This window comes from Sebastes umbrosus, chromosome 2, assembly GCF_015220745.1.
Source record: "Sebastes umbrosus isolate fSebUmb1 chromosome 2, fSebUmb1.pri, whole genome shotgun sequence".
Taxonomy (NCBI): Eukaryota; Metazoa; Chordata; class Actinopteri; order Perciformes; family Sebastidae; genus Sebastes; species Sebastes umbrosus.
In genome coordinates this window covers 5,643,501-5,667,547 of record NC_051270.1, presented here as the reverse complement: position 1 = coordinate 5,667,547, position 24,047 = coordinate 5,643,501, and the positions used below count along the sequence as shown (strand labels likewise).

The 24,047-nt window shown below is 40.3% G+C and overlaps 1 protein-coding gene across 2 annotated transcripts; it reads right to left on the bottom strand.

The window, feature by feature from the left end:
• Positions 1–1,096: 1,096 nt before the first annotated feature.
• On the bottom strand, positions 1,097–16,868 carry znf507 (zinc finger protein 507). Of its 2 annotated transcripts, none has more exons than XM_037754866.1 (7): positions 16,709–16,868; positions 12,533–14,794; positions 8,885–9,002; positions 8,606–8,714; positions 4,847–4,951; positions 2,946–3,080; positions 1,097–1,659 (listed from the first exon to the last, which is right to left on the bottom strand). In XM_037754866.1, the coding sequence occupies exons 2-7, from the start codon at positions 14,789–14,791 to the stop codon at positions 1,170–1,172; spliced, it is 3,216 nt and encodes a 1,071-aa protein (XP_037610794.1). In that variant the 5' UTR covers positions 14,792–14,794; positions 16,709–16,868; the 3' UTR covers positions 1,097–1,169. The 2 variants fall into 2 exon arrangements, with proteins under 2 accessions (XP_037610794.1, XP_037610786.1); XM_037754858.1 differs by having other exon boundaries at positions 16,705–16,867.
• Positions 16,869–24,047: the final 7,179 nt, after the last annotated feature.

Here is a 24,047-nt window from a genome sequence, read left to right as displayed (position 1 = left end):
AACACAGATACAGTTGAAACTTTTTGACACAACAACCGACCTGAACCAGATGAACATTCTGAGACATGACAATACTATAGTGTAGTAGACGTGAAATTTTTACACCTCGACATCCGACGCAACCACCTTGAGGTAAAGAGTAGGGGTGTAACGGTACACAAAATTCACGGTTCGGTATGGACCTCGGTTTTTGGGGACACGGTTCGGTATGTTTTTGATACAATGGGGAAAATAAAGAAAATGCAGAAAATAACTTCTTTTCATGTATTTTTAAATTTTAACATTCTGTAGTTGCTCATTGGCCATCATTCTTACTTTAACAGATAACGCACTCAAATACTGGCATATTGTCAATAAAAGATAGGCCTAAATAACAAAAATAAATAACAGAAATGTCTGTAAAGTAAAGTTAGTTTTTGTCACGTATCTTCCGTATTTAAGTTATGCCACTTCAGGTGTTATTTTAACCAAAACCGCGATCTTTTCCTAAACCTAACAAAGTAGTTTTATTTTGAAAAGACTGGAGCAGAAATTGACACGTGTGTCATATGTTGCTGGACATTCCTAGGAAAATACACGAAAGATACGTTGTTGAAAGTCGTGCTGCGCGTCACAAAAAAATGGAAATTTCATGTTTATGTAGACGAATCAAATGGATTCAATTTCGTGACTATTTCATGAACTGCTGTGAGACTGTGTTGGAAATACACAGGTGAAGGCACATTGTAGCACAGCGATGTGAGCACTATCATTAGTTACTTTGGCACGGTCTGAATCTGCAGCGGGAGGCTGCCTGAACGCTGTGGGGAGAAGAACCCGATGTCCAGTCTGTTTCTGTTTCGCTCCGCTAATCAACCCGACTTCAGTTTAACAGTGTCGGCGTACAGTTTGACACAATTCATGAGCTTTATTTACACAGCAAACTGACAGCGCTGCTACAGCTGATAGAGAACAACCAAAACTTTCCAGGTAAAACTCGCGCTCAAGAATTTCTATCGAAAAGATGTCGCGGACCGAACCGAATGTCCTGTACCGAACGGTTCAATACCGTTACACGTACCGCTACACCCCTAGTAAGAGAAACATAATGAAATACTTTCGTGGGCAGCAGCTCATTGTGAGAGTGCAGGGTCAGTGTTAATATAAAGAGAGGGAGGGAAGGGCAGGTCTCACTCTGCTGTTTGTGCTTCTGCTTGCTGCTGCTGCTGCTGCTGCTGCTGCTCCTTGTTGAGAATGATGCTGATGATGTCTCCCTCGTGCTCCTTCATGTGCTCCATCAGCCGCTCTTTACTGGTGGACTCAAAGCCGCAGATACAGCAGCAGAAGAGGAGCACACAGTATTCCATGCCGGGACCCGGCCCCGGCCCCGGCCCCGCCCCCGCAGCGGGGGCCGGGCCGGCGCGCGGCTGGCTCTGGGACTGAGACTGGAGCTGTGCAGGGTCCTTCCCCTGGGGGCTCGGGGATTCACCGGGCAACTGTGAAGGGTCTGTGGTGGGTGTGGGTAGGCCCGCCGAGCTGTCCACAGCCAGGCCAGCTGCTGTCGTTGATGTGGGTGTTGGCAGTGGTTCCGCTGGGCCCTTTGCTTTGTCCTTTGAGGGCTGGGCCACCGCAGGGCGCTCTGCCACCGACTCCAGCACCGCGGACAGCTTCTGAGGAGCCCTGAGGGAAAGAACAGATGAAATCACCATCATTAAGAATACAACAACAGAGGGAGCAAGATAAAATGACCAAGTTGTAGATCTCACTCTTGGGGCAGTGTTGGCCCATTGACGAAAATGTAAAATTGCCCGTGTGCTATTTGTGTTTTTTGACATCTGTTGGATGTATAAATTTACTTGCTGCCCATAATCTATTATACCTCTGACGCAGTGTGTATCTGTAAGGCAGCTGCCAGTTATTGGTGTCACGCTATATCTTTCAAAACGTGAACTAATGAGTACAATGAGGATTGAATACGTTGAAGTTCAACCTTTGCAATTCGCTGAATGTTGCTGAATATTTTCTTCAGAAAGCAAACAAACTGGAGAACAATAGCCTATAGCTAAAGCTTTATCATTAATATCAAATTAGCTTAATAAGAGATAAAAGAAAGCGTACAGTTAATAGAAAGAAAGACAGCTTCACATTCAAAAACACAACAATTACAAAGAAACAGTCGTTCCCTCCCTCCAACAATAAGCATTAATCTCAATGCATTAATGCAAAACATTTACGATATTTTTAGAGCTCCTTAGTGCCGGTGTCAAAGAAATCCAACAATTTGCATTCACTGAAAGGGTACACAAATGTAGTGCAAGGTTTAATGACGACTAACATAAAAATATTTTATTTAAAAAGGGACTGTATGTAAGCTTTTACACGTATAAACGTTTAAAAAAAAAATTAAAAATTGTATTGCCAGTGTGTGAACAGGTTGTAATCTAACCTAAAAAATGAGACCTTCCGCGACTTTCTGGGTTTCCTCTATCAGCCTGTAGACCGCTTTTAATGTGAAGAACGCGGGCCCCTTTTTCCTGTAAAATCCAACGGATGTGACGTCATGCACGCTCACGTGTGCCTTTATTTTCAGCTCCGCTTCTGGGCTTTAGTGTGCAACCGTAGCTAACGTTCAGTTAGAAATGGAGTCTGCTAACGCCAACAAACGACAAGTGAGCTAATGGAGCAGGAGAGAGTTAGTTTGGCTTTGAGAATATCAAGTGAGTGTTCAGTGGAAGTTGCAGTTTTTGCAGAAATAAATGCTGCAGCTCCTCCAGAAGCCATTTAAGGCTTCATGCGCCACTGAGCAACTTTCATAAGAATGAACGGGAGTTCAACGCCTCCAACTGTATCCAGTTCTCTTAATACATCCATGCCTATGGTGTACTGTAGATATTTGCAAGTACAGAACTGAAACCTGAAAGGAAGTCAAAGTACAGATAGCGCTGTGCTCGAGTTCATGTGTTTACCGGCTGCTCTGGGAGATGGCCTCGTTAATGGCTTTGTTAACTTGCTCGTAGTTGTAGTTCTGGTCTCCGGCGTGCTTCCACATGTGGGATTTGAGTGACGGCGGATGACTGCACACATAGCCACACAGAGAGCACCTGGAAGAGAGAGGGGATAGATGGGGGGTACAGAGGAGAGAAGATGAGCAACAGAGTGAGAGAGGATCAAGTCCAAGTTGATTTAATATGCGTACTGACGTTCAACTAATCCTTCTTCTACTTTCTATCAAGAGGAATCATCCTGACTCGAGACTCCACAGGGGATACTGAGCCTGAGAGAGTGGAGCGAGGAAATAGGATTTACAGTGCACTAGTGAAGTCATCTCACAAAATGAAAAGAATTATGGATCACGTCTTTATGAACTATTCAAATTCTTGAAGTTCCTTTCATTTAGGATAAAGAACTCAAACACACGGACTGGACGAGATCTTGTGACAACAGGTTCATCATAAAGCAGCCAGTGCTGATGTGCATATTTAAAATATCGCACTAGGCTGGTGTGTGATGCTGCTACGATGTTTTCCAAGTCATGAAAATCTCATGAGTATGAATCAGCATCTCTGTGATTTGGGGTCATATCGGGTTTTTCTGCATATTTATTCTGCCTCTTTCCCCATCGAGAATTATGGAGGCTGCGTTGGCAATTATGAATGAAAGTTTTGCAAGGAGAATACAAATTAGAAAACAAACCCTGCATTACATATCGAGTTTGAAGGAGGGCTGAAAATATACTGTTAGATGCATTATGGGAAGTGTAGGATCCAGCGTTTTTTAAGCTCCTCCCATATTAGGTTTTTTCACACCCAACAAACTGTAATGTGTTTACATTAGGGCTGTCGATCCATTAAAATATTGAATCGTGATTAATCACAAATTTTGTATCTGTTCAAAATGTACCTTAAAGAGAGCTTTGTCAAATATGTAATACTCTTATCAACATGGGAGTGGGCAAATATGCTTGCTTTATGCAAATGTATGTATATATGTTAATTGGAAATAAATTAACACAAAACAATTAAATATTGTCCAGAAACCCTCACAGGTACTGCATTTAGCATTACAAAATATGCTCAAATCATAACATGCAAACTGCAGCCCAACAGGCAACAACAGCTGTCAGTGTGTCAGTGTGCTGACTTGACTATGACTACCAATGGATTCCTTGGGTTTTCTAGTTTCATATAATACTAGTATCTTCACTCTAGCTTTAAAACTGAGCCCGCTACAACCTAAAATTCGCAAGTTGCGTTAACTTTGACTTCAGCCCTAGTTTACATGTTTGGTTTGGTTCCTTTGGGCTGGTGTTAAAGCTGTCAACCGAACTCTGGTGCAGACCACACAACCGAACCCAGATCTGCCTTTTACAGGTGGTCCAAACAAACACTGCTTTCTTACCACTAACGTACCACACCAAAGAACCAAAGAAGACCGACCGGGACTGTGGGATTGTAGATATGTGATTTTAGCATGAATTCAAAAGCTAAACTACTAATAAATCCATCAGCTGGTATCAGCAGGTAGCACATATGTGTCAGCATGTGAGTGCAGGGATTCAATGAAGTGGAAATCTGCAATCAGTGCCTCGCTCAAGGTTGAGGATATTTAACATTTCAAGGAGGAGAGCGTATTCACTCCCATTCACGTTCTCCACCCACCAGCCACTAACCTTGCAATCAGAAGCCCATTTCTCAACTCTCCAGTCTGTTGACACCAGGATAGACACACACAGGTTCAGACCTACGTAGACTGTGATAACCCCAGCTTCTTTATATCCAGCTACAGCGCTTCATTCTCACCTCAGAGGTCCAGCATCATTCCTTTCATTCACTCTCTGTGGTGGACTTGTGTTTGAGGTTTTTCTCACCTGTACTGCTCCAGCAGCTGCACGGCCTGGTGCTCCTGAGGGTGCCTCCTCATGTGGCTCTTTAAACTGTTCATGTTGGTGGTGGCAAAATCACAGCTACAGCACCTGGTAGATAGAGAGACAGAGAGAGAGAGAGAGAACATTGGAGATAGAGCGTCTTAGTTAAACACGCTTGCCATTTGAGGTCATCGTTTTGCTTCTCTACACTTGTAGCCTGAAGGGAGATAAGGGATTTACAGAAAAACAGAGAGGAAATTGCCACTTAAAGAAAAAGAAATAGATCACAATATTTTCTACTTTGTTGCACTTTGGATGTTGCGGTTGGAAGATGAAACTGGCTTTTTAGTTGCTTCCAGGCAAATACTTTACAAGGACTGCAGACGGAGGCTACAGTCGACTCACGGCCACTTGCACTGCATTAAAATAAAAGGCAGCAACACAAAGAGTCGCTCTTGATCATCTGAGGTTTACTGGGGCTAGAATATTTAAAAAGACGGATTTGACCAACCAAAAACAATTTATGAGGAAAAAAAAACAAAAACAAAAGTCTAACAGCACATTGTTTCAATAGAGTAGTTGTTTTAGATAGATTAAATGAGATTATGCAAATATAAAAACAGAAATATGTTATAATTTGTGTTTTATTATTATTACCTTTTTATCATTTTATTTTGTTGTTAACAAGTTACATATTTTAGTTTCTATCATAGCTTTTACTATGACAATTCTACAATAGGTGGGCTGATATAACCATAGATAGATATGTGTAGATGCCGCATTGGCTTTTGGATCGTTCGTCAACGTTGCCGCCATATTGGGGAGGTCAGGACTGACGGGGGAGCTGCCGTTTTTCTAGATAAAAAGCACTATAACGTTTACATTTATCAACCGAATTCAAGGAGTTGTTTTTATATTCAAGCATTTATAATCTATGTTGAGTACTGTCGGTTAGATTCCCCCAACAAAAAAATTTTTTGGTGAAAAACGTAACGTAACGTTAAGTTACTGCTTCCGGTTCATGGATCAGCGGCCGATCTGTCTGTTGCTATGGCATTAAAAAGTCGTACTCTCATAAAACATTTTCCTTTAAGAATATTTCACATCATCGACATTACAGTTTAAGTTACATCTTTACAAAACATTTGCGTCCGTAGTTCATCAGATAAGAGCCAGCTCAATGCTAATGTTAGCTTATAGACCATAATAGTGTGTTTAAAACTTGAAATTCATGCTATGCGTCTGATATCGCAAACGAATAAAGCTGATGTCATGTCTTGGGTTTTGGAACAATAACGTTAACTCTGAGCAAAATGAATTATTTTCCACCACGTAAGTAATTCAGTTCAAGTAGTTCAACTTCTGCGCCTCGTTGTCCTTCTGTGTTCTGCATTTTACAATGACGAATTTAATTTGTTTTAGAACTATTATCTTTGTCATTTAAAAAGAAAAATATATCTAATAATAGCCTAACAATGAAGCCTATTCATATGGCACTAAAATTAGGTTAAAAAAAAAAATAATAAAAAAAAGAAAGAAAAAGAAAATACTGCATATCACACTGTTGAGCCAATCATTATCACCGCAGGGGAAATTCCTTCACAACGACAGCCCTGCTTTATTCAGGCATCTGCAGCTATTTTCTTTGTTGCCTAAGTTTGGATGTTTTCACCAATTTGAGTGTACTTGCTGGAATATTTATACCTGGATCATCTACTTTTTGTTCTCATATTATTGGCTGACGTGATGGTTGACCATTCTGGTCAGAAACAGCAATTAGATGCCACCTGACCTTTTCCAGAGCAGAGAGAAATCCTGTTGTGCGAGTATTGTTGTATGCACATTTGACCCTAGAGGACAGGCGACGACAGCACGCTGTTAAGGAAACTGACGCAAACATCTGTATGTGTTCACACCTCATGGCAGCTTTGTGCTAATACTGAGTGTGTGTGTGTGGGGGAGAAGCAGTGAGGGTGCCATGTGAGAAAGTGTGACAATGGCTACACAGTGAGATCACTCAGTGAGCATGTACTGCCATCTAATGGACCTTTCTGAAATGACAAGTACAGCTCAGGCACTTGCATGAGAGCCAGCACATAAAAAGCAAGACCGGCCGGTGACCTCAAATATTTGGTTAACTCACTCTGCCTGAAATAGGAAGTGACCATTGAAAATGCAACATCCACTGACCACTAACACTACTACACAGGACACAACCGAAATACAGAAATTATACTGAAGTCTAAAAATATTCTATTCACTCAAAGCTAGTGGCAGCCGCACATTTTATTCAAGTTTTACTTCTAATATGTAGAAAGAAAACCATAAAAGATTGCAAATCTCTGAAACTGATGAAAAGATTATAGTCTAAAGGCAGGATAAAGTCTGCAAAAAGAATGAACACAGAAGTCTGTAAAGTTCATATCCAATTTGCAACAGATAAGAAATATGCAATCAGTCCCCAAAAATATGCAATCAGTCTCCAAAAAATACAGATTGGTGTCTACTTTATTAATGTCACTGTCGTTACAGCTACGCCTAAATGTCAGGTGTGATTTCTGCCACTATCATTAACATATCAAATCAATAAAACACAGTTTAACTAAAACAAACAAATATTTGTTTTTAGAAAACTAACAAAACCCAAAATTTTTAAAGGAGGTAAGTATATAGGGTAAGTATTATATCAACAGTACATGGAGCCCAAGTTTAAGTATAGTATTAAGTCAAATAAATAGTTAATTAATTAAAGGTATTTGCAAACTGTCTTGTGTGTTTTTAAATAGTTTTACTTTGATTATTATGAAGATACATTTTATCACAAATACATTTCATATTGAAACAAACCGCTGACGACCAGAAACTGAAACTGAATTCAGTCTTGCTCATCAGTCAAACAGGCAGGTGTTGAAACGGCACCAGTTTCATATTTATGAAGCATGTGCACTTAAATAAATTATTCATTATGCTCGCATACTTTTTACGTGGTTACTCCATAAATTACAGAGTTTAATTATCTTTCACCCAACCAGAATCTGATTCTAAACAGCTGTGCATGGAGGGATGACTTAACTTTAAGGTTGATTTCTGATAGCACCGACCCAAACCTTAGCTCCAAATAAGGAACACTGCTCCACCTGGGCGTCTCCTCAGATGTGTGATTGACGTCATTAGTCTAGTTAGTGTTGACAGAAGGTGGACAGTGCAGGACTATTACAGGTGAAACATGTTGAGGGCTCATCCCCGTCTAATATACACTTTATGGCTGTGACTGATTTTCCTCTGTTACCTTTACACTGTGTGCCATGTTTGTGTATAGTTCGGAATTGCAGTACTGGGGTCCATGTTGCTTTTTACTTTACGTTACTTTGTACTTCCTGTCAGCATATGACATTCACAGATACTGCAACGGGACATAGATTTTATTCACATTTCAATGAAATGCTCATACCGTCCTGGCATCTATACGTAAGCTAGAAGAATCATAAAAATCACAGCTGATTTTTAGTTATTTGATGTTTTCAGTAATATCAATTGCTTTGCATAGCACATCACATACATTCCTACATAGCTTTTCTTATTAAAAACCCAAATCCTACACCAGTTGCTCCTAGCTGCTGCAAGAATCACCTTTAGTTTAAGTTCAGACATTTCAAGACTTCATTCAGGACCTGTGGACAATTCATTACTCTAGATTGGTGGTGTGAGTACATGCTTTTAGGTGATAGTGGGGCATTGCAAGGTATTTTTTTAACAACTCACCGATAAGGCTTGTCAGAGTTATGAATCCGACGGTGGTTCCTCACTCCAACGTATGTCGAGCTGGTGTAATCGCACACGTCGCACTTGTACATCTTCTGCATACCACATTCTGTAATAGACGACAAATGAAAACAAATCTACAACTTCCTCAAAACACTGACAAAATGCAAAACATGGCAACAGAAGAGATCTGCTCTGATGAGTGTCAGCTAGTAAATACATAGTAACAATCTCTGCTCCCATCTTAACACATAATGAGGCCATAAAACCACGTCTTACCTTCATCCGTTACCCGCTCAGCTTCCTCCACCATGGCCACGGTCTCAGTGACTGGGGTGAGGGCTGCCATGTCATCACTGAAGCTGTGGTGCTCCTTTTCATGAGTTCTTAACTGACTCTAAGTGAGGAAAACACACACCATCAGATTTCTACACAAAGAAATGACAATACATACAGTTCACATTCAAAACAGATTTTCAAATATACGTTTTTACCAACTTGGAACCTGCTAGTAAACCAGCCAAATGTGATGTTTTTTTCTAATTTGATTTAATGAAAATGTATGAGGCTGATCATTTTAGACAAGGTACAATAAGTACATAGAAATTCTGAGGTTGCATAATGGTTCACCAATTTATTTAAAGTGGTCATTTGTGGCCTCTATGGAATAGAAAATACATTTAAAGGCACCGTAGATATGGAGGTTGACAAAAAGATGAGAAACGTATTGTCTTCTATTGGAATATTCTATGACAAATGCTGTTTTGCACTAGTCAGTCTCAACAAAATATCTAAACTGTGGACCTGCAGTGATCTTCACTGATGCAACGTGCTGGTTTAAAGCAGGGGGAGGCAGTTTATTTTTGGTGTCATTGGGCAAAAATTCCTTAATAACTTTTCAGCATGTTGTAATTCAAGTGGTGCCCCAGGGTAGGCAGTTTTCTGGAAAAGTCAAAAACATGCCTGAATTTGAAAATACAGCCCTCATTCTGCAGCTCTCCTCTCTCTGTCCTAAGCCCCTCCCACCAGACGAGCACAGACACGTGCACAAGCTTCATACAGTAACCTGAAGGAGTACTAGTCGTTCATTTCAAACATCATCCCGATGCTGTTAAATAGTGACAATTCTATGAGAATTACCCTCCTGTTTTCTTTGCAAACTTTTGGCGCTGTAAAGCAATTTGGGATGACATATTGATATTCGAGGCTCTAGCAAGCTGCAATATCAGTGAAGCGTTTTAGAGATGGAGAGAAAGTGTTGCTAATATAATAATATATAATAGTCTGGCCTTCTGCTCCGAACATTTTCTCTCCATCTCTTCGCCTATATTGCCAGACTCTCTTTTTGATAAGTCTGTCTTCCTTTTTTGGGTTGCTTTGCAGTGGCAGTTGTTGCTAATGCTGGAATATCAACTTTTCCTGCAGGATGTTCCGCTGTTGAATCAGGCTTTCACCATCTGAAGGGACGTGCACACACATCTGTATTTCTAGAACAGCTAATAGGAACGCTCTCTCTCTGACATGACCTGTGATTGGCCAAAGTCTCCTGTCATGGCCTAGATTTTTTTTTAGCCTGAAAACAGAGCTATGATGAAGTGCAGAAGTCTCCCAGTACACTTGAATTACAAAATGCAGAAAGGTTATCATGGATTTTTTGCCCAATGATGCCAACAATACACTGCCTACTCCTTTTTTAAGAGACCAACCTTCACGATTACAACAACTTTCTGAGCCTAACTCCCAAAGCTGTGGAATAATGTGATGAACTTGTTGAATGATGAATAATCTCGGCTGCATATGGGCGCTGGAGTTCCATGATAGCAACGGGATCAATAGATTTCTCCTTTTCCTGTATCATCAACCCGAGGCACAGACGTAATTTAACTTATCTCTTTAGGCCTCAACTCATCTTTAGTGTTTGGGTTGCTGAGAAATAAACACAGATGTTGACAGGAGAGAAGTCTCATAGCAAATATAAACTTAGTGTTTGAGGACGATGAAACGCTCACACATGCTGACATCTGCCTCCAGATGTACATAGATGCATACGTTTGTGATGGTTTGGGGTGGGTGTAATGGATTTTCATACCTCCTTATAAGCCACTGCCTGCATTACAGTCATGCAAAGAACTCTAATCTACCAATATACTGTGATATTACGCAGATATTTGAAAAAATTAAATTTTTTGTTTTCAAAATATTACATAAAATACACGGTGACCTTTGTTGTCTTCCAACCAAAAACTGCCACGACTATGGAGCTAGCTGGCAGTAACAAGTGTTTATTAAAAGACCATAATCACCTGTTTATGTCTGAATGTTCCCTGATTTAGAAGCAGGTGATATGTATAACATCCTCTATCATTCAATCTGACCATTATTTTTCTCAATTAATTGCTTTGTCCATAAAATAGTGAAAAATTGACCAGGATAATTTCAATGTAACACATTCAAACTGCTTCGTTCATTCCACCAAAAGTCTCATTATCCAGTTTACTGTCATGTATGAAAAAGAACAGCATCACATTCTCAACCGGAGAATTTTTTTGGCATTTTAACTTGGAAAATAAACTTCCTGTGAAATGTGTTTTTACAAAAAAATAATGAGGACATGGACAAAAGTGACAATTAGAACTGTAGGAGTCCAGTTGTTGGAAACTGTTACACAGTGGTGCGAGTGAGCCGGAGGGAACAAAGTGGTGGACTGCCAGTGTTACATTTACTGGCAAATACATAAACAATGTCTCTGTTCAGCATCTGGCTCAGCATGGCCTGCATCTGTCTAACCTACCATGATGAAGAGCCGAGAGGTTAGTTCAGACTACAGCACCAGCTACCTCAACATTAGAATATACTGCACAATTTAACCCTTGCGCCTCACTTTAAATAAGTTGCTCTAATGTTCTGGTTTGTTTTTTCACAGTGCAGCAGATTTAAGATGCAGTCACACACATTGTTGTTTTTAACTTACTTGATAGTGGAGATATTTATTTCTCTACACAGTTCTTGCACTTTTATTTAAAATATTCACTTTGAAAACCTTCTGAAGGGGTTGTCAATTTGCCGTCGCACTCCTCTGTGAAATTCTCTTATTACTTTTGAACTCATGTATAAAAATCGATTAGTGATTTGTTCAAATGTTTCAAAACATTCAAATGAGTTACCATAGCAATTTGCACTCCTACATCTGTTTGTATGTGAAGCTTACTTAACCTACAGACTGTTCAAATAAATTGCTTTGGAATACATTTACATTTAATGCAAAATTGCAATGCAATGCAAATTTGATGCAAAAAGAGCTCCGATCATGGGATTATAGACGTTTCTGCAGATATACAAATTCAGGTATGGGAACGGAACTGAAAAAAAGTTTATCGGTGCATCTCTACTTTAAATGCCAGTTTGTTTACATGATACTACTGTATTTTTTTAAATTTATTTTAAATGCCATAGAAACAATTAATGCCAACGATTAGAAACAACTTTGGTATTGGTGCATGCATCAAACACTGCAGTGCTCCATAATACAGCAGCTATGCCCCTAGTGGAGACCAGGAAAATAGCAGGTATTTGCAAATATGACAAAAACTAAAATTTTGAAGTCAGGGCTCTAGATTGAAAGTATGGTATAATAGAATGCATGTTTTATGCTGTAATGGCCGTAGTATCAAAAATTGATGTTTTAATAGGTCTCAATGGGGACATTTTTGTCCTTAAGGGTCTGAGTGTCTGTATATTAGTTACACAGTTTATTATAGACTTATTATAGCTCAAGTTGAATCAAACCCTTGCCAGAATGTATAGCGTATGCATTAACACAGCCAAAATTAAAAAGCCAAAAATGTCCCCAGTGAGGCCCAAGGATTAAATAATCTCATATAAAGTAACAGGATTGAATGCTGCATGTGAGCGTTGGCGTCTCCTCACCTTGTAGTGGAAGGCGTCTGGGCACTGCTTGCACTGGTACATCCTGGTCTTACAGTGGTGGATCATATGGCTCTCCAGGTCCTTACTGTCCGATGCGATGTGCTCACAGATTGGACACTGATACGGCTGTCTCTGCCTGTGCACCCGTAGGTGCTGTTTAATGTAGCCCTTATTGCCGCTGCTGTAGCGACACAGGCGGCAACGGTATGGCCTTTCACTGCCGGGGATGTAGTCCACCAGACCGCCATCAGGAGAGGCGACCAACCCGTCCATTCCGTTGCCTGTGACCACGCCGGCCACGGCTCCGTTTTGGAACTGAGCGTTGTCCTGGAGCTCTTTTAAGATATCCTCATCTGAGGCGTTCTGGTCCGAGCGCTCTCTGAGTCTTTCGATGACGGTGAGCAGCGACAGGCTGATGCCTGCTTTGGTTGCAGGGCCCTCCTCGTCTCCCTCCCCCAGGCACAGGGACCCCAGATCTTCCTCTCTGCCCTCGCCGTGAAGCTCCAAGTCCAACAGAGCTGCTGTCGTCTCTACGTCAGAAGCCGTCTGTCCAGCTGTAGTCACCTCTATGAGTTTCTGGCCCGTGTCTGGGCTCTGTGCCTGGGCTGCGACTGTCTTCAGACATACCCTGGTGCTGGCAGTGGGGAGTTCGGAGGTCCTCATAGGCATAGCTACCAGGACCTCAGCCGCCAGAGAGTGCAGGCGGAGAGACTCAGAATGTGTCCTCTTGCGACCAGCCGGGGGAATGTTCTCATCACGTGGAGAGTCGCTACCCACAGAGGGTTTAATTTCAGCTCCTAAAGGCTGGCTGTCAGGGGCCACCTCATCCTTTACAGGTACCACATGATCCCGCTCTTTCACCTCTGCATCCAGTAAGCTCTTGTCCCCGTCCACGTCTGGGCTGAGAAGAAGTGGGTTAGTCGCCATGACTGAATCCTCAGCTGACGGAAGGCGCTCCACAATCACGTTGATGTGGCCGGCACTGTTGGGACTGCTGTTGATGATCTTCTGAGCTGATGACAGTAAGCTGTCCGCGATGGAAGCGTTATCAATCTCCGCCTCAGACTCTGCCTCCGTCGTCACCTGCACCTCCACCATGGGCACCTCGGAGGTCAGGTCTTTGATGGGGTACACGCTTTCCTCCTCTTCCGTCTTTAGACTTTCATTGAGATCGGAAACCGGATGATTCAGCACGTCCCGTTTGTTCTCAACATCCACTGGCATGCAGAGCTGGAGCTTGAAGGGCAGCTTTTGCATGCTTTTATCTTGAAGAACAGGGGAAAGGACAACTACTTCCTCTGTGGTTGCAGCAGTGTTCGCTGCAGCCTGGACGTCTCTCCTCGGGGTCGCCCCGTCTTCATCCTCGAAGATGGGGTAAGAGCAGTCGACCAGGCCGGCGTGCTTCCAGGCGTGGGTCTTGAGCATTCGCTGCTGGCTGCACACGTAGCTGCAGATCAGGCAGCGGTACAATCCATACTCCTCGTAGCTATACCATTTCTTCTTCTGTGGTAGCTCCAACGAGCTTTTAATCACCTCGGTTCCTATGCTGCCACCGCTCCCAGTCCATTCCCCATCCTGCTTACTTAAAACCTCTTCCTTGCATTTACCAAAGTGCAGCCTGACGTGTTCCTCCAGCTGCCCCTGGTCTCTGGAGGTGAAGCGACACTCGGAGCACATGAGGATGAGGTCACTGTGCTGCTCGTTGTGTTGCTTCAGGTGCTCTTTCAGCAGGGGCAGCGTCTGGGAGAGATAGGGGCACAGGCTGCACTGATAGCACGTCACTGTCCGCCTGTGGTCGCCGCTGTTGGGGTTGTCAGCTACCTCCGTGACCCTGGAGGCAATGTTGTTGTTGTTATCGTCACCTGACACGGGTGAAGAAAGAGCAGCGCCAGCCGTGCTGCCATCTAATTGCACCTCCTCTGCGTTCTCCTGCCCTTTACAGTTCCTCTTAATTTTCTTTATGGGAGAGCCTCCTCTGCTCCCCCTCGTCCCCTCCTCACCTCCTCCTCCTCCCCTTTTCTGTCCCGCCAAGGAGCAGCGGCGCTGGGGCCGCTTCTCCACGATTTTGCTGAGCTTCTCAATCACCTGTATGAGGGAATCTGTAGCTTGTTTTTGCTGAAAACTGTGGGAGGCGTCCTCCTCTGCCTCTGGCTGGGTTCGGGTTTGAGAGAGGGATCCCAGTGCTGACGGAGTGGAGGAGGAAGAGCTGGCAGTGGAGGAGTGTGTGATGAGAACAGCTACATTGCTGATCTCCTCCATGACCTGGCAGACACAAGGGAACAAAGAGAAACTGGTTGGTGCTATATGAAATAAAAAAATACAACTTTTATCAAAATGTTAGGGGGACACTTATTATGGAGGACGGAACCTGCAAAAATAAATAAATAAATGACTAAATAAAAAAATAAATATGGCATTAAATATAGCAAAAATAATATTAAAAATAAACGTATATATATATATACATATATATATATATGTATATATATATATTGTATATACACACATATATAATATACATGCCTTAGATTATCATTTTGCTTTTACATTTACTTGAGTGATTTCCCGTTTCTCTCCCCCAATTGTTGAGGGAACCTGAGACCAAATATTTTCATTGCCAATGACTGCTTTGCTGGAATTGACAAACGACAAATAAAGAACCTTGAACCTTGAACAGCGAACATGAGTACAAGCAATTGAAAAATACGGCTAGAGTGTAACAGTGACCTCTGGGTTCATCAGTTAAATGGGGACATTGTCTAACTGTTACCTCAAGAAAACTATTTACAAGTGTAGTGAAGGGATTGGCTATTTAGAAGAACAGGGAAGGATCCCAAATGACCACCATGACAAGCGTGACAGCTTAACTCATTCATGATAAGCCCTGTCACTGCTCCTCAACAGACAGGCTTGCAAACATGTGCAGCACCATGTGCATCTGTTTACAAACCAAGCAATGAGGGAAATGGTCCTAACTCATGCGGTTAAATTCCTTTCATATCTGCAAATATAAAAACTTTCCTCTTTCTGACCGCAAATCACCTTCCTCTTTCTCCTACTTCTGCTTCTGTGTGACTATATCCAAACAGTGGGATGCATATTAGGAGAAAGGGTTACCACATGCAAGAGTCATTGGCTGTTATCCAGCTTGAAACTGGCCCAGTGGTATTATTAACACTGGAATAAATTCAGTGCAACAATAATGGACTTCTTCTATTAGAAATGTCTAATCCAAGCAACATGGACATGTGCCAAATAAGCAACTCATGGTCAGATAACTTAAAAGTGTGTCAAAGATAAAAAGCTAGGCCTGCGCAAATGTCTCCCTGATTTGTGTGCCTTAGGGTGATGTCTGTGTTTTGTTTTGTTTTCATTTCACTTCTTATGTTCTTTGTATTAACTTGTCTCCATTTTTGTTTGCCCTTAGTATTGTCTATTTTTGTTGATATATATCAAAATGAGGCATGATGCACACCCCACAGAAGTCTGTATCACTGACATGCACATGCTTCTTAATAAAAAATAGTTATAAACAAAAAGCTAGGCCTGCTGTAGTCCAGTGTTCAGTGTATCCTCTCTGTAGACAGTCAACATTAATGGACTTCTATTAGAAATGTCTAATCCAAGCAACATGGACATGTGCCAAATAAGCAACTCAGATAACTTAAAGTGTGTCAAAGATAAACCTGCTGTAGTCTATAGTTTTATGAAGTGCCTGTGGTCTGTAGACACCATCATGTGCTCTACAGTCTCAGATGAGCACCTGTTATGTCAGGATCTAAAAATATTTCATCCACTTCCACTCCCTCCCCTGTAGAGTGAAGCTGATCACAGCCTCCCACTGAAACACCACCAGGCTAACTCTGCTAGCTCATGTTATCAGACATGCTACTAGAGCTGCTGCCACACTAAAGAGACTTTCACATGAAGGAGAAAGGAAATGTGAGCATGTGGCAGCAGAAGACAGACTCTTAGCTTCACAGCTACTCAAACACACACAGAGAGAGAGAGAGAGAGAGAGAGAGAGAGAGAGGAGAGAGAGGAGAGAGAGAGACACGAGTCTCACACAGAGCTAGCTTAGTGTACATTTTAAGAGCATTTTAACTATCTTTCAGGTTAATGTGTGAAGGAGAAGCCACGTGGCTGTGTTTTTATAAAGAATATATACTCACTGACACAGAAAGACTCGTCGCTCTTTGTCCTCAACACATAAAACTGCTTTGTTTTATTCGTTCAGTCATAAAAAGAAAAGAAGTGGCCTCCCTCTCTCTCTCTCTCTCCCACATTGCAAAATGGCGAGGATGGAATATCAGTCACGTGACTTGGAGTTTGGAGTCAGGTGACCAAAAGGCGGACCGCTGGTTGGTTTACAGGTTTTGCCTTGATGCTGCCTTCAAGTACTGCTCGTAAAATACCAAACAGTGCATTCAGGGGTTTAAGTGACATTTTGTAATAACTGGTATTGTCACTGCAAAGACAAAATTAAAAGGAGAAATAATGTAACAGGGGGTTTATGCTCTACATTATCTCACTATAGATAGAGTTAGATTTGTTCAGCTGTATAGAATACCCTACAGTATAAAGTAACCTACTTGTTTTCTCAAAGTGATAAGGATTTAATGGGTTTTAGTAAAAATGTCTATTTTATTTTATACATTTTGATATATTATTTAAGGGCAACCCCTAAATCATGTTATTATTATTATTATTATGATTATTATTATTATGATTATTATTATTAATAATAATAATCATAATAATAATAATAAAAGTCTGATGTCTGATTATCTCTGACTTGTTTTGAGATTGGAAAAAGAGATGGAATAAAAAAACACTTTTGAGGTAACAAAAAATGGGAAAATACAATTTATTCATTAATTTTTATTTATTTTTTATATTTTTATCCTGAAGCCGCCAAATCCTACAAACTGCACTATTAAATCATAATAGTTAGGTATATGACAATATCAAATACATTTACTACTTAGAAAAGAAAATGGGCAAATTACAAAAAAATGTGTGTGAAACTTCATTGTGAGCAACTCCATGTTATAATAATATATCTTTACATAACTCCTCTAGAATGCAGTTTTACAATGATGGATAAATTACTTTATTGTTAGCGAGAAAAGGTTAATTATTTGTAGTTAACAGGATTTGTGTTAAATGACAAATTGATAACAATAAAAGATGCACTGCAAGCAAGCAAGCCACGTGGTACTATATACATTATATTATATCAAATATGGTGATAAACATCTCCAAATTAAGCACAAATAAATGTGTACATCATTCACATGCATATATTTAAAAGAATCACTTGTTTAAACAATATTTTGGCACCCAAAGGAATACTGACAGCATCACAAACATCCTTGTTGTCTGTACCCTAGCTTAATCTATTTATATTGCAATTTTCCTACAACCACAGTTTACTAAAACTCAAATTAGTGCCTTGTTCTTACTCTCCATCTTATTTATTACACTGACAACTGTGAGAGAATAAAGTACACCGGGAAGCAGAGCAATGTTTGGATGGAAAACAACGTCCTAAAATGAAAATATTTTGCTTTTTCAAAAATATTTTGTGTTGCACAAACTCTCAGATGTACGTTGCTTTGGACAAACGCATCTGCTAAATTAAATTGTTTAATTGTAGAAAATAATTTTATTGTATTCAATAACACATTTTTCTGCGTAGATTACTGTAATTGCACAAGAAGCCAAAAGAAAGCAGATGCATGTTCTCATTTAACTATGATCATTAACCATGAAGTCTTGTACACATTAACCACGACGTGATTAACGGTCAGTGCTTCTGTAAGTTTCCACCTGATCCAGAAAGGAATGCTGCAGCAGGAAGTAATCAACAAAATGTTGGGACTGAAAGACAGACGGGTCTATTAAGACATCTGTGATGGTGTTATTTGTTGAAGATATTGCACATACCGATATATGTGGTAAAGGTAAGCACTACAATGTGCTATGTATATAAAAGATAAAGCTTGAATAAAAAAAATTTGAAAAAATATCACAGCAATTAATGGGGAACTATTTAATGCCCATTTATTCAGTTTTCTTAATATTTTTGACAAAGATATTTTGCTTATCACTTCCAATATAAGTTAAGAGAAGTTTGTAGATCTAAGTTCCAACATCTGTCTCTGGTTAGGATACAAAGAAGAAGCAGAAATGTGCTGAAGTTCAAACAGGACAGCAGCCCGCAAGGATTTATTTATTATATTTTCATCTAGATGCCACCAAATCCTACAAACTGCACCTTTAAATCAAAATAGTTATAGGCCATGACAATCTCAAATACATTTTCTACACAGAAAAGAAAATGGGAAAATTGCATTAAATAAATGTGTGTCGATGTGGATCATAGATGTGGGTCAGAAGGGGCCTGCTGCACCCAAAAGTAGGTTTTACCATCGATTCACATGGGCGAGCAACGAAAGAAGGAATACAAGAACAACAGCGACCTCTAGCGACTGTAATAATTATGACAGGAGCAGAAGAGGAAGTCAGGCCCTGTAGTATAGACAGAGTATAACTACATATGGAGTCAAGGTCAGGGGCGATGGGACACAAAACACATATATGACCCAGGATGCCGGGGTTTACATCACGATTGAAACAAACAACGTGTAGTTGTCTTTGTGTTAACAACCTTAAGTTTCACTTTCAATTTTCAAACAGAGTTATTTTGTTTGTGTTAAAAACGTAACGTTCAGTTTTACGTGTTAGAACGTGTTGCTTTTAAGTTTTGCTTTCACTTTTACAACGTAGTAGGTATAGCAGGCCCCTACTCACCCACATCTATGTGGCTTAACAACTGATAGCGCTCATTTAATGAGCTGATAACAGTCTAATCGGGTTGGCTCTCTGTCTGCATCTTAAATCGTTATGAGATAATGTTCTTCTCACTGACTTTTTTGTTGTCCGTCATGCTTATGATGATGTTGCGGTTGCTATTGATTGGTGTTATTGTGTTACAGAAAGGTTGAATGACGATGTTTTTAGCTGGTATGTCACATATTTGATGATCAATATCTCCAAACTGCACAGAGGCTAGACAGAGCCGTAAATTCAAAGCTAAAGATATTTGTGAACAATAATTGTAGATTAATTTGCAGTGCAAAGCAAATAATGCAGCTGTGCAGATGTTAGAGAGAGACATTAAACACAAAACCTCTCAATACCACGCACGCACACACGCACACACGCACACACACATGCCACGCCATTACAATAGCTGTAATTCAGGCCCAATTGGTGGTAAAACAAGCCTGTGCTGAAAATGACATCTTTCATTGTTGGTTATGTCCATTCATATGTGATTTTTTTATGAACTGTAATCCTTTCCACCTTCTATTACCTCTGTTGCCTCTCCGTCAAAGGCACACTGAGACTGTTCTCTAATCTGAAGTGACAGCCCATATACTTCCACTCACACATTACAGCGTAGCCTCGGGCAACTGAGCCTGCTCCTTTCAAAATGTTGGAACCAGGTTATTTCTATTGAAGTATTAAAGTAATACTTCAGTTTAAGCTATTATTTCAGGGTTTATTATTTTTTTCTCTCCAACTGCAGGGCTGAGTAGGGGTTGATTGAATGTGAATGAGGGGAAGAGAGGACACAGTAGAGGTTAGAATCGGGAAATGTGGAGAAGAAAAAGCAAAAGTGTATATAGTTTACCAACATTTTACATAATGTGTCTGCATTGGACTCATGGCTGGAAGAAGATGTGTGATTCAGTGGACCATGGGTACTAAGACAAAGGCAAATGAGAGGAATTTGTCTCTTTCTGGACCTTTCAACTGCAGCTCACAGTCTTCTTGAGTTGATGAGAGTTTGCTCAGTTGTATATGAATCCATACTTAGATCACATGATGACAACTGCGCTATCCTCATGACATCTGACTAAACTGCATCCGCTGAAGAAGACCAGGAGATGTGGAGAAACCTAGTAAGTGGACTTTGAGTTAGATTTTATTTTGAACTTGTTAATAATTCATTGCATTAAAATGGTACTCCAGAGATTTATACACTTCCATAACATCAGAAATATCCTCATTATTAGTTCCTTGTATGGAAAAAAACTGATTCCTACACTTCCCATAATGCAACTCAATAACATTTTCATTAGACCCTCCTTGCCCCCGTCCCTCTCTGCTCTCATGCCTCTGTTTTTTAAACAAGAGACTTTCTGTCATAAATTTATATTTTGAGGTCATCCTAAATGACATCATCGGGGTTGTTTCCTCACCTCACTAAGCTGTTCCAGACTAAACTGTATTCATCTGTATTCAAAGGCTGAGTTGTAACCTCATGATACTTAATGTTTCTATTCGTAGTGCTGTATTATACTGTAAATTAAGATACACACAGGAGAAATTGAGATAAGTTAAGCTTATCAGTGCCTCCATACACTATATAAAGGCCTTTCTTAAATACCTATATGGATACTGCTCATTGTTATATTTATCTGTTACATAAAGCCCCTGAAATCTCGAGGATTTCTCTACAACATTAAATGCTCATGACTAAATGAGCATCAGTCCATGTTCCAGTATAATGGTCAGAAAATAAAACATCTTCAGATACTATTTATTAAGAGTTTAACACTCTGATATATTATGTCAGGACTGTGTAGGTGTGATGTTATCAGATTGTATTGATAGCGGCGTCCCTGCACAAGCAACAACTCCACAACCACAATCACATTTTGAATGAAATATTGCTAAATTGTAATTGATGTGCAGAGGTATGTGTTTTGTCAATGAAACCCTGCCCATTTCGAACAAAAACCAAGCCTAATACAGAAATATGAATCATGTCAACTGACATAACATAAAATGTTGTGTTCATAGGACACCATAATGGATAGTAAGAAGCTGATTGAGACGACAATTTTCAGGGTCTTTCCATTTGAAATTGTGAGTAAGTTTAACGCTATAATTTATAAATCCCCCACCAGCTGTGTTTTAAGACTGCAAAGGCAGAGAGGCAGTGATCACAAATTCAATTGAATTTACTTCATTTTTTGTTGAACTCAGAGCACAGATTACCAGTGAAGAAAAACTCTGTTGTGTTGGTTTATTCTTTGGGTTATATGCAGAGGTGCAAAAAGTTTAATCTTTATGATTTATGATTATAATCTCGCTGTAAACGGTCACACCAGGTTGGTCCCATAAGGACATGCAACTCTCAGACTTACTGTAAATAAATAATGTAATGTTCAAATGAAACACCCATCATGACAATTTGGTGGCACTTTCCTTTAATGCTGTTCCAAAGATGACCACAGGGTGGCAGTAGTGACCTTCTGGTCATCAGTGGGAGATGTACAGCAGGGAACGACTGAGACACACAGAGAGAATTTGAATTGAACCAAATTGTTATTGAGTGGTTTTATATCATAGCTGATAACGCTAATATTAGTGTTTTTTTTCTTTAATTAATATCAATCATCTGTTTTAGATATTAACCTTGAGGGCTGTCCTTTGTTAACGTGAGTTTATTTCCAGTGAAACACATTTGAAATGTACTAAATTGAAGAAAATAAAGTGACACAAAAAACCCGATACTGAGAGACGGAAAAGAACGATAGAAAGGGAAAGAGGTAGAGATCAATTAATAGATTTAATCATTACGTAAAGTGTTGTGCAGAGATAGTGGGTGAATGAGAGAGAGAATATGAAAGTAAAAAAGGAGAAAAAATAGAGTAAAGGCCGAGGGAGAAAAAGTGAGAAAGAGGGGATGAAGAGAGAGGTCAGGCTGTGGTTTTTGTGTTTCTCTTCTATTATGTGATGATGGACTGAGGGCTGAGAGGAGGTAAAGAGGGAGAACGAAGGAGGAATATATGAAGGAGGGAGAGAGAGAAAGAAAGAGAGGGGGGTGGGTATTGTTTTTGTGGCAAATTGATGCGATCCATCTGAGCCATGTGACTCCTGCAGCACACTCCCTGAGTGACCAGCGCCATGCCACACCCAAGGGCAACTGGAATTGCATTGTGGGCCCCCCTTTTTTTCCGCTCTTTTCTTTTTTTTTCAGGCAATAAGAGACGATGTATGTCCTCCATTTTGCCACGGGAGTGAGCAAACAAAACGACAGCCTGTAGTTATATGTATCGCAGTCCTTCTTCCCCTAAAAATATATTCCACTAACACACACACACACACACACACACACACACACACACACACCCTTTTGAGAGGTGGACATGTGGGCTTGCTTCCCAGGTCATTTTCTTTGGAGTTGCTGCTTTATTGTGCTCGCTGATCCGATTTCCCTTCCTCTCTGGTGTGATTTCTCTTTCTGTTGCCCCGGCCAATCTCGCAGCCACGGTTCACCTGGAAAAGAAAAATAGTGTGACCTCTCTACACCAAAACACCAGCACTAACAACAGCGTGGCATAATACTACTTTCACTTGAGGAATGGGGAATAATGCGTCTTCATGAGCTATCTGGGCCATATCAAATATATGAATCATGTTATTATACGGAGGAATTGGGGGAGACCGGGCTCCGCGGGGCGGCGGGGGAGTCGAGGGGATTGCTGCGAGAAGCGCCAGTGGGTTCGCCGAGGTGTTTTGGCCATGAATGGTGGTGTTACTATATGAATTCAGACATGTTTTATAGTCCTCTGTTCAGTTCTCTTTAAGTGCTAATGATCATATACAACAATAAACTAAACAATATTAACAGTATTTTGTTTTTTGTAATTGTCAACAAATCCTTTGAAAAAAACAAAACCAACCAATTAACATTTTTTGTGTGTACCCAAAGCCTCCTATATCTTATTCCTCTGTGCCACGGAGCTCGACTGGTGTCCACAAACTGTTAAAAACATGTGAATGAGCCACATTGTTGCACTGGGTGACATGTTCCTTCATTACCACGAACACACACACTGGAGTTTATTATAAGTCAATCCCACATACACCGTCCTGCTGCTGGTAATACTCACTTGAGCAACAAATGTGTATTAATCCACAGATGAAAATAGTCCTCAACAAATGCACTGTCTTCGTTTGTTTGAGTAACATTTGCTATAAACTACAGCTGTGTCCAGCTGTTTTAGGAAAGTATCGAGCCCTTTGGAAAAAATAAATATATAAACTATACATTTGTATACACTTTTAAAGATTAATGTCTTGAGTGGGAATCATTGGGCTTAGGGCTGAGAGCCACAGACAGGGTATGAAAGTCAAAATGTATTGATAAACAAACTAACACATTGTTGATTTCCACAAAAAAAAAAAAAAAATCAGCTTTATCCTTTAAATCAACCTGAGAAGGCAGCTAAACCTTAAATTATGTACCTGATTAGAATAAAATCAACACAGGCACTGTACTCTACTTGGTCCCCTTCATTTGAAATAATTTTCTAAAAGTCTTATTGATAACATTTTTATGTAGATGAATATTTAAAAAAAATAAAAATAATAATACATCCACAGAGCTTTTAGAAATAAAAGTATGGCTTTTCCTGAAAAAAATATAATG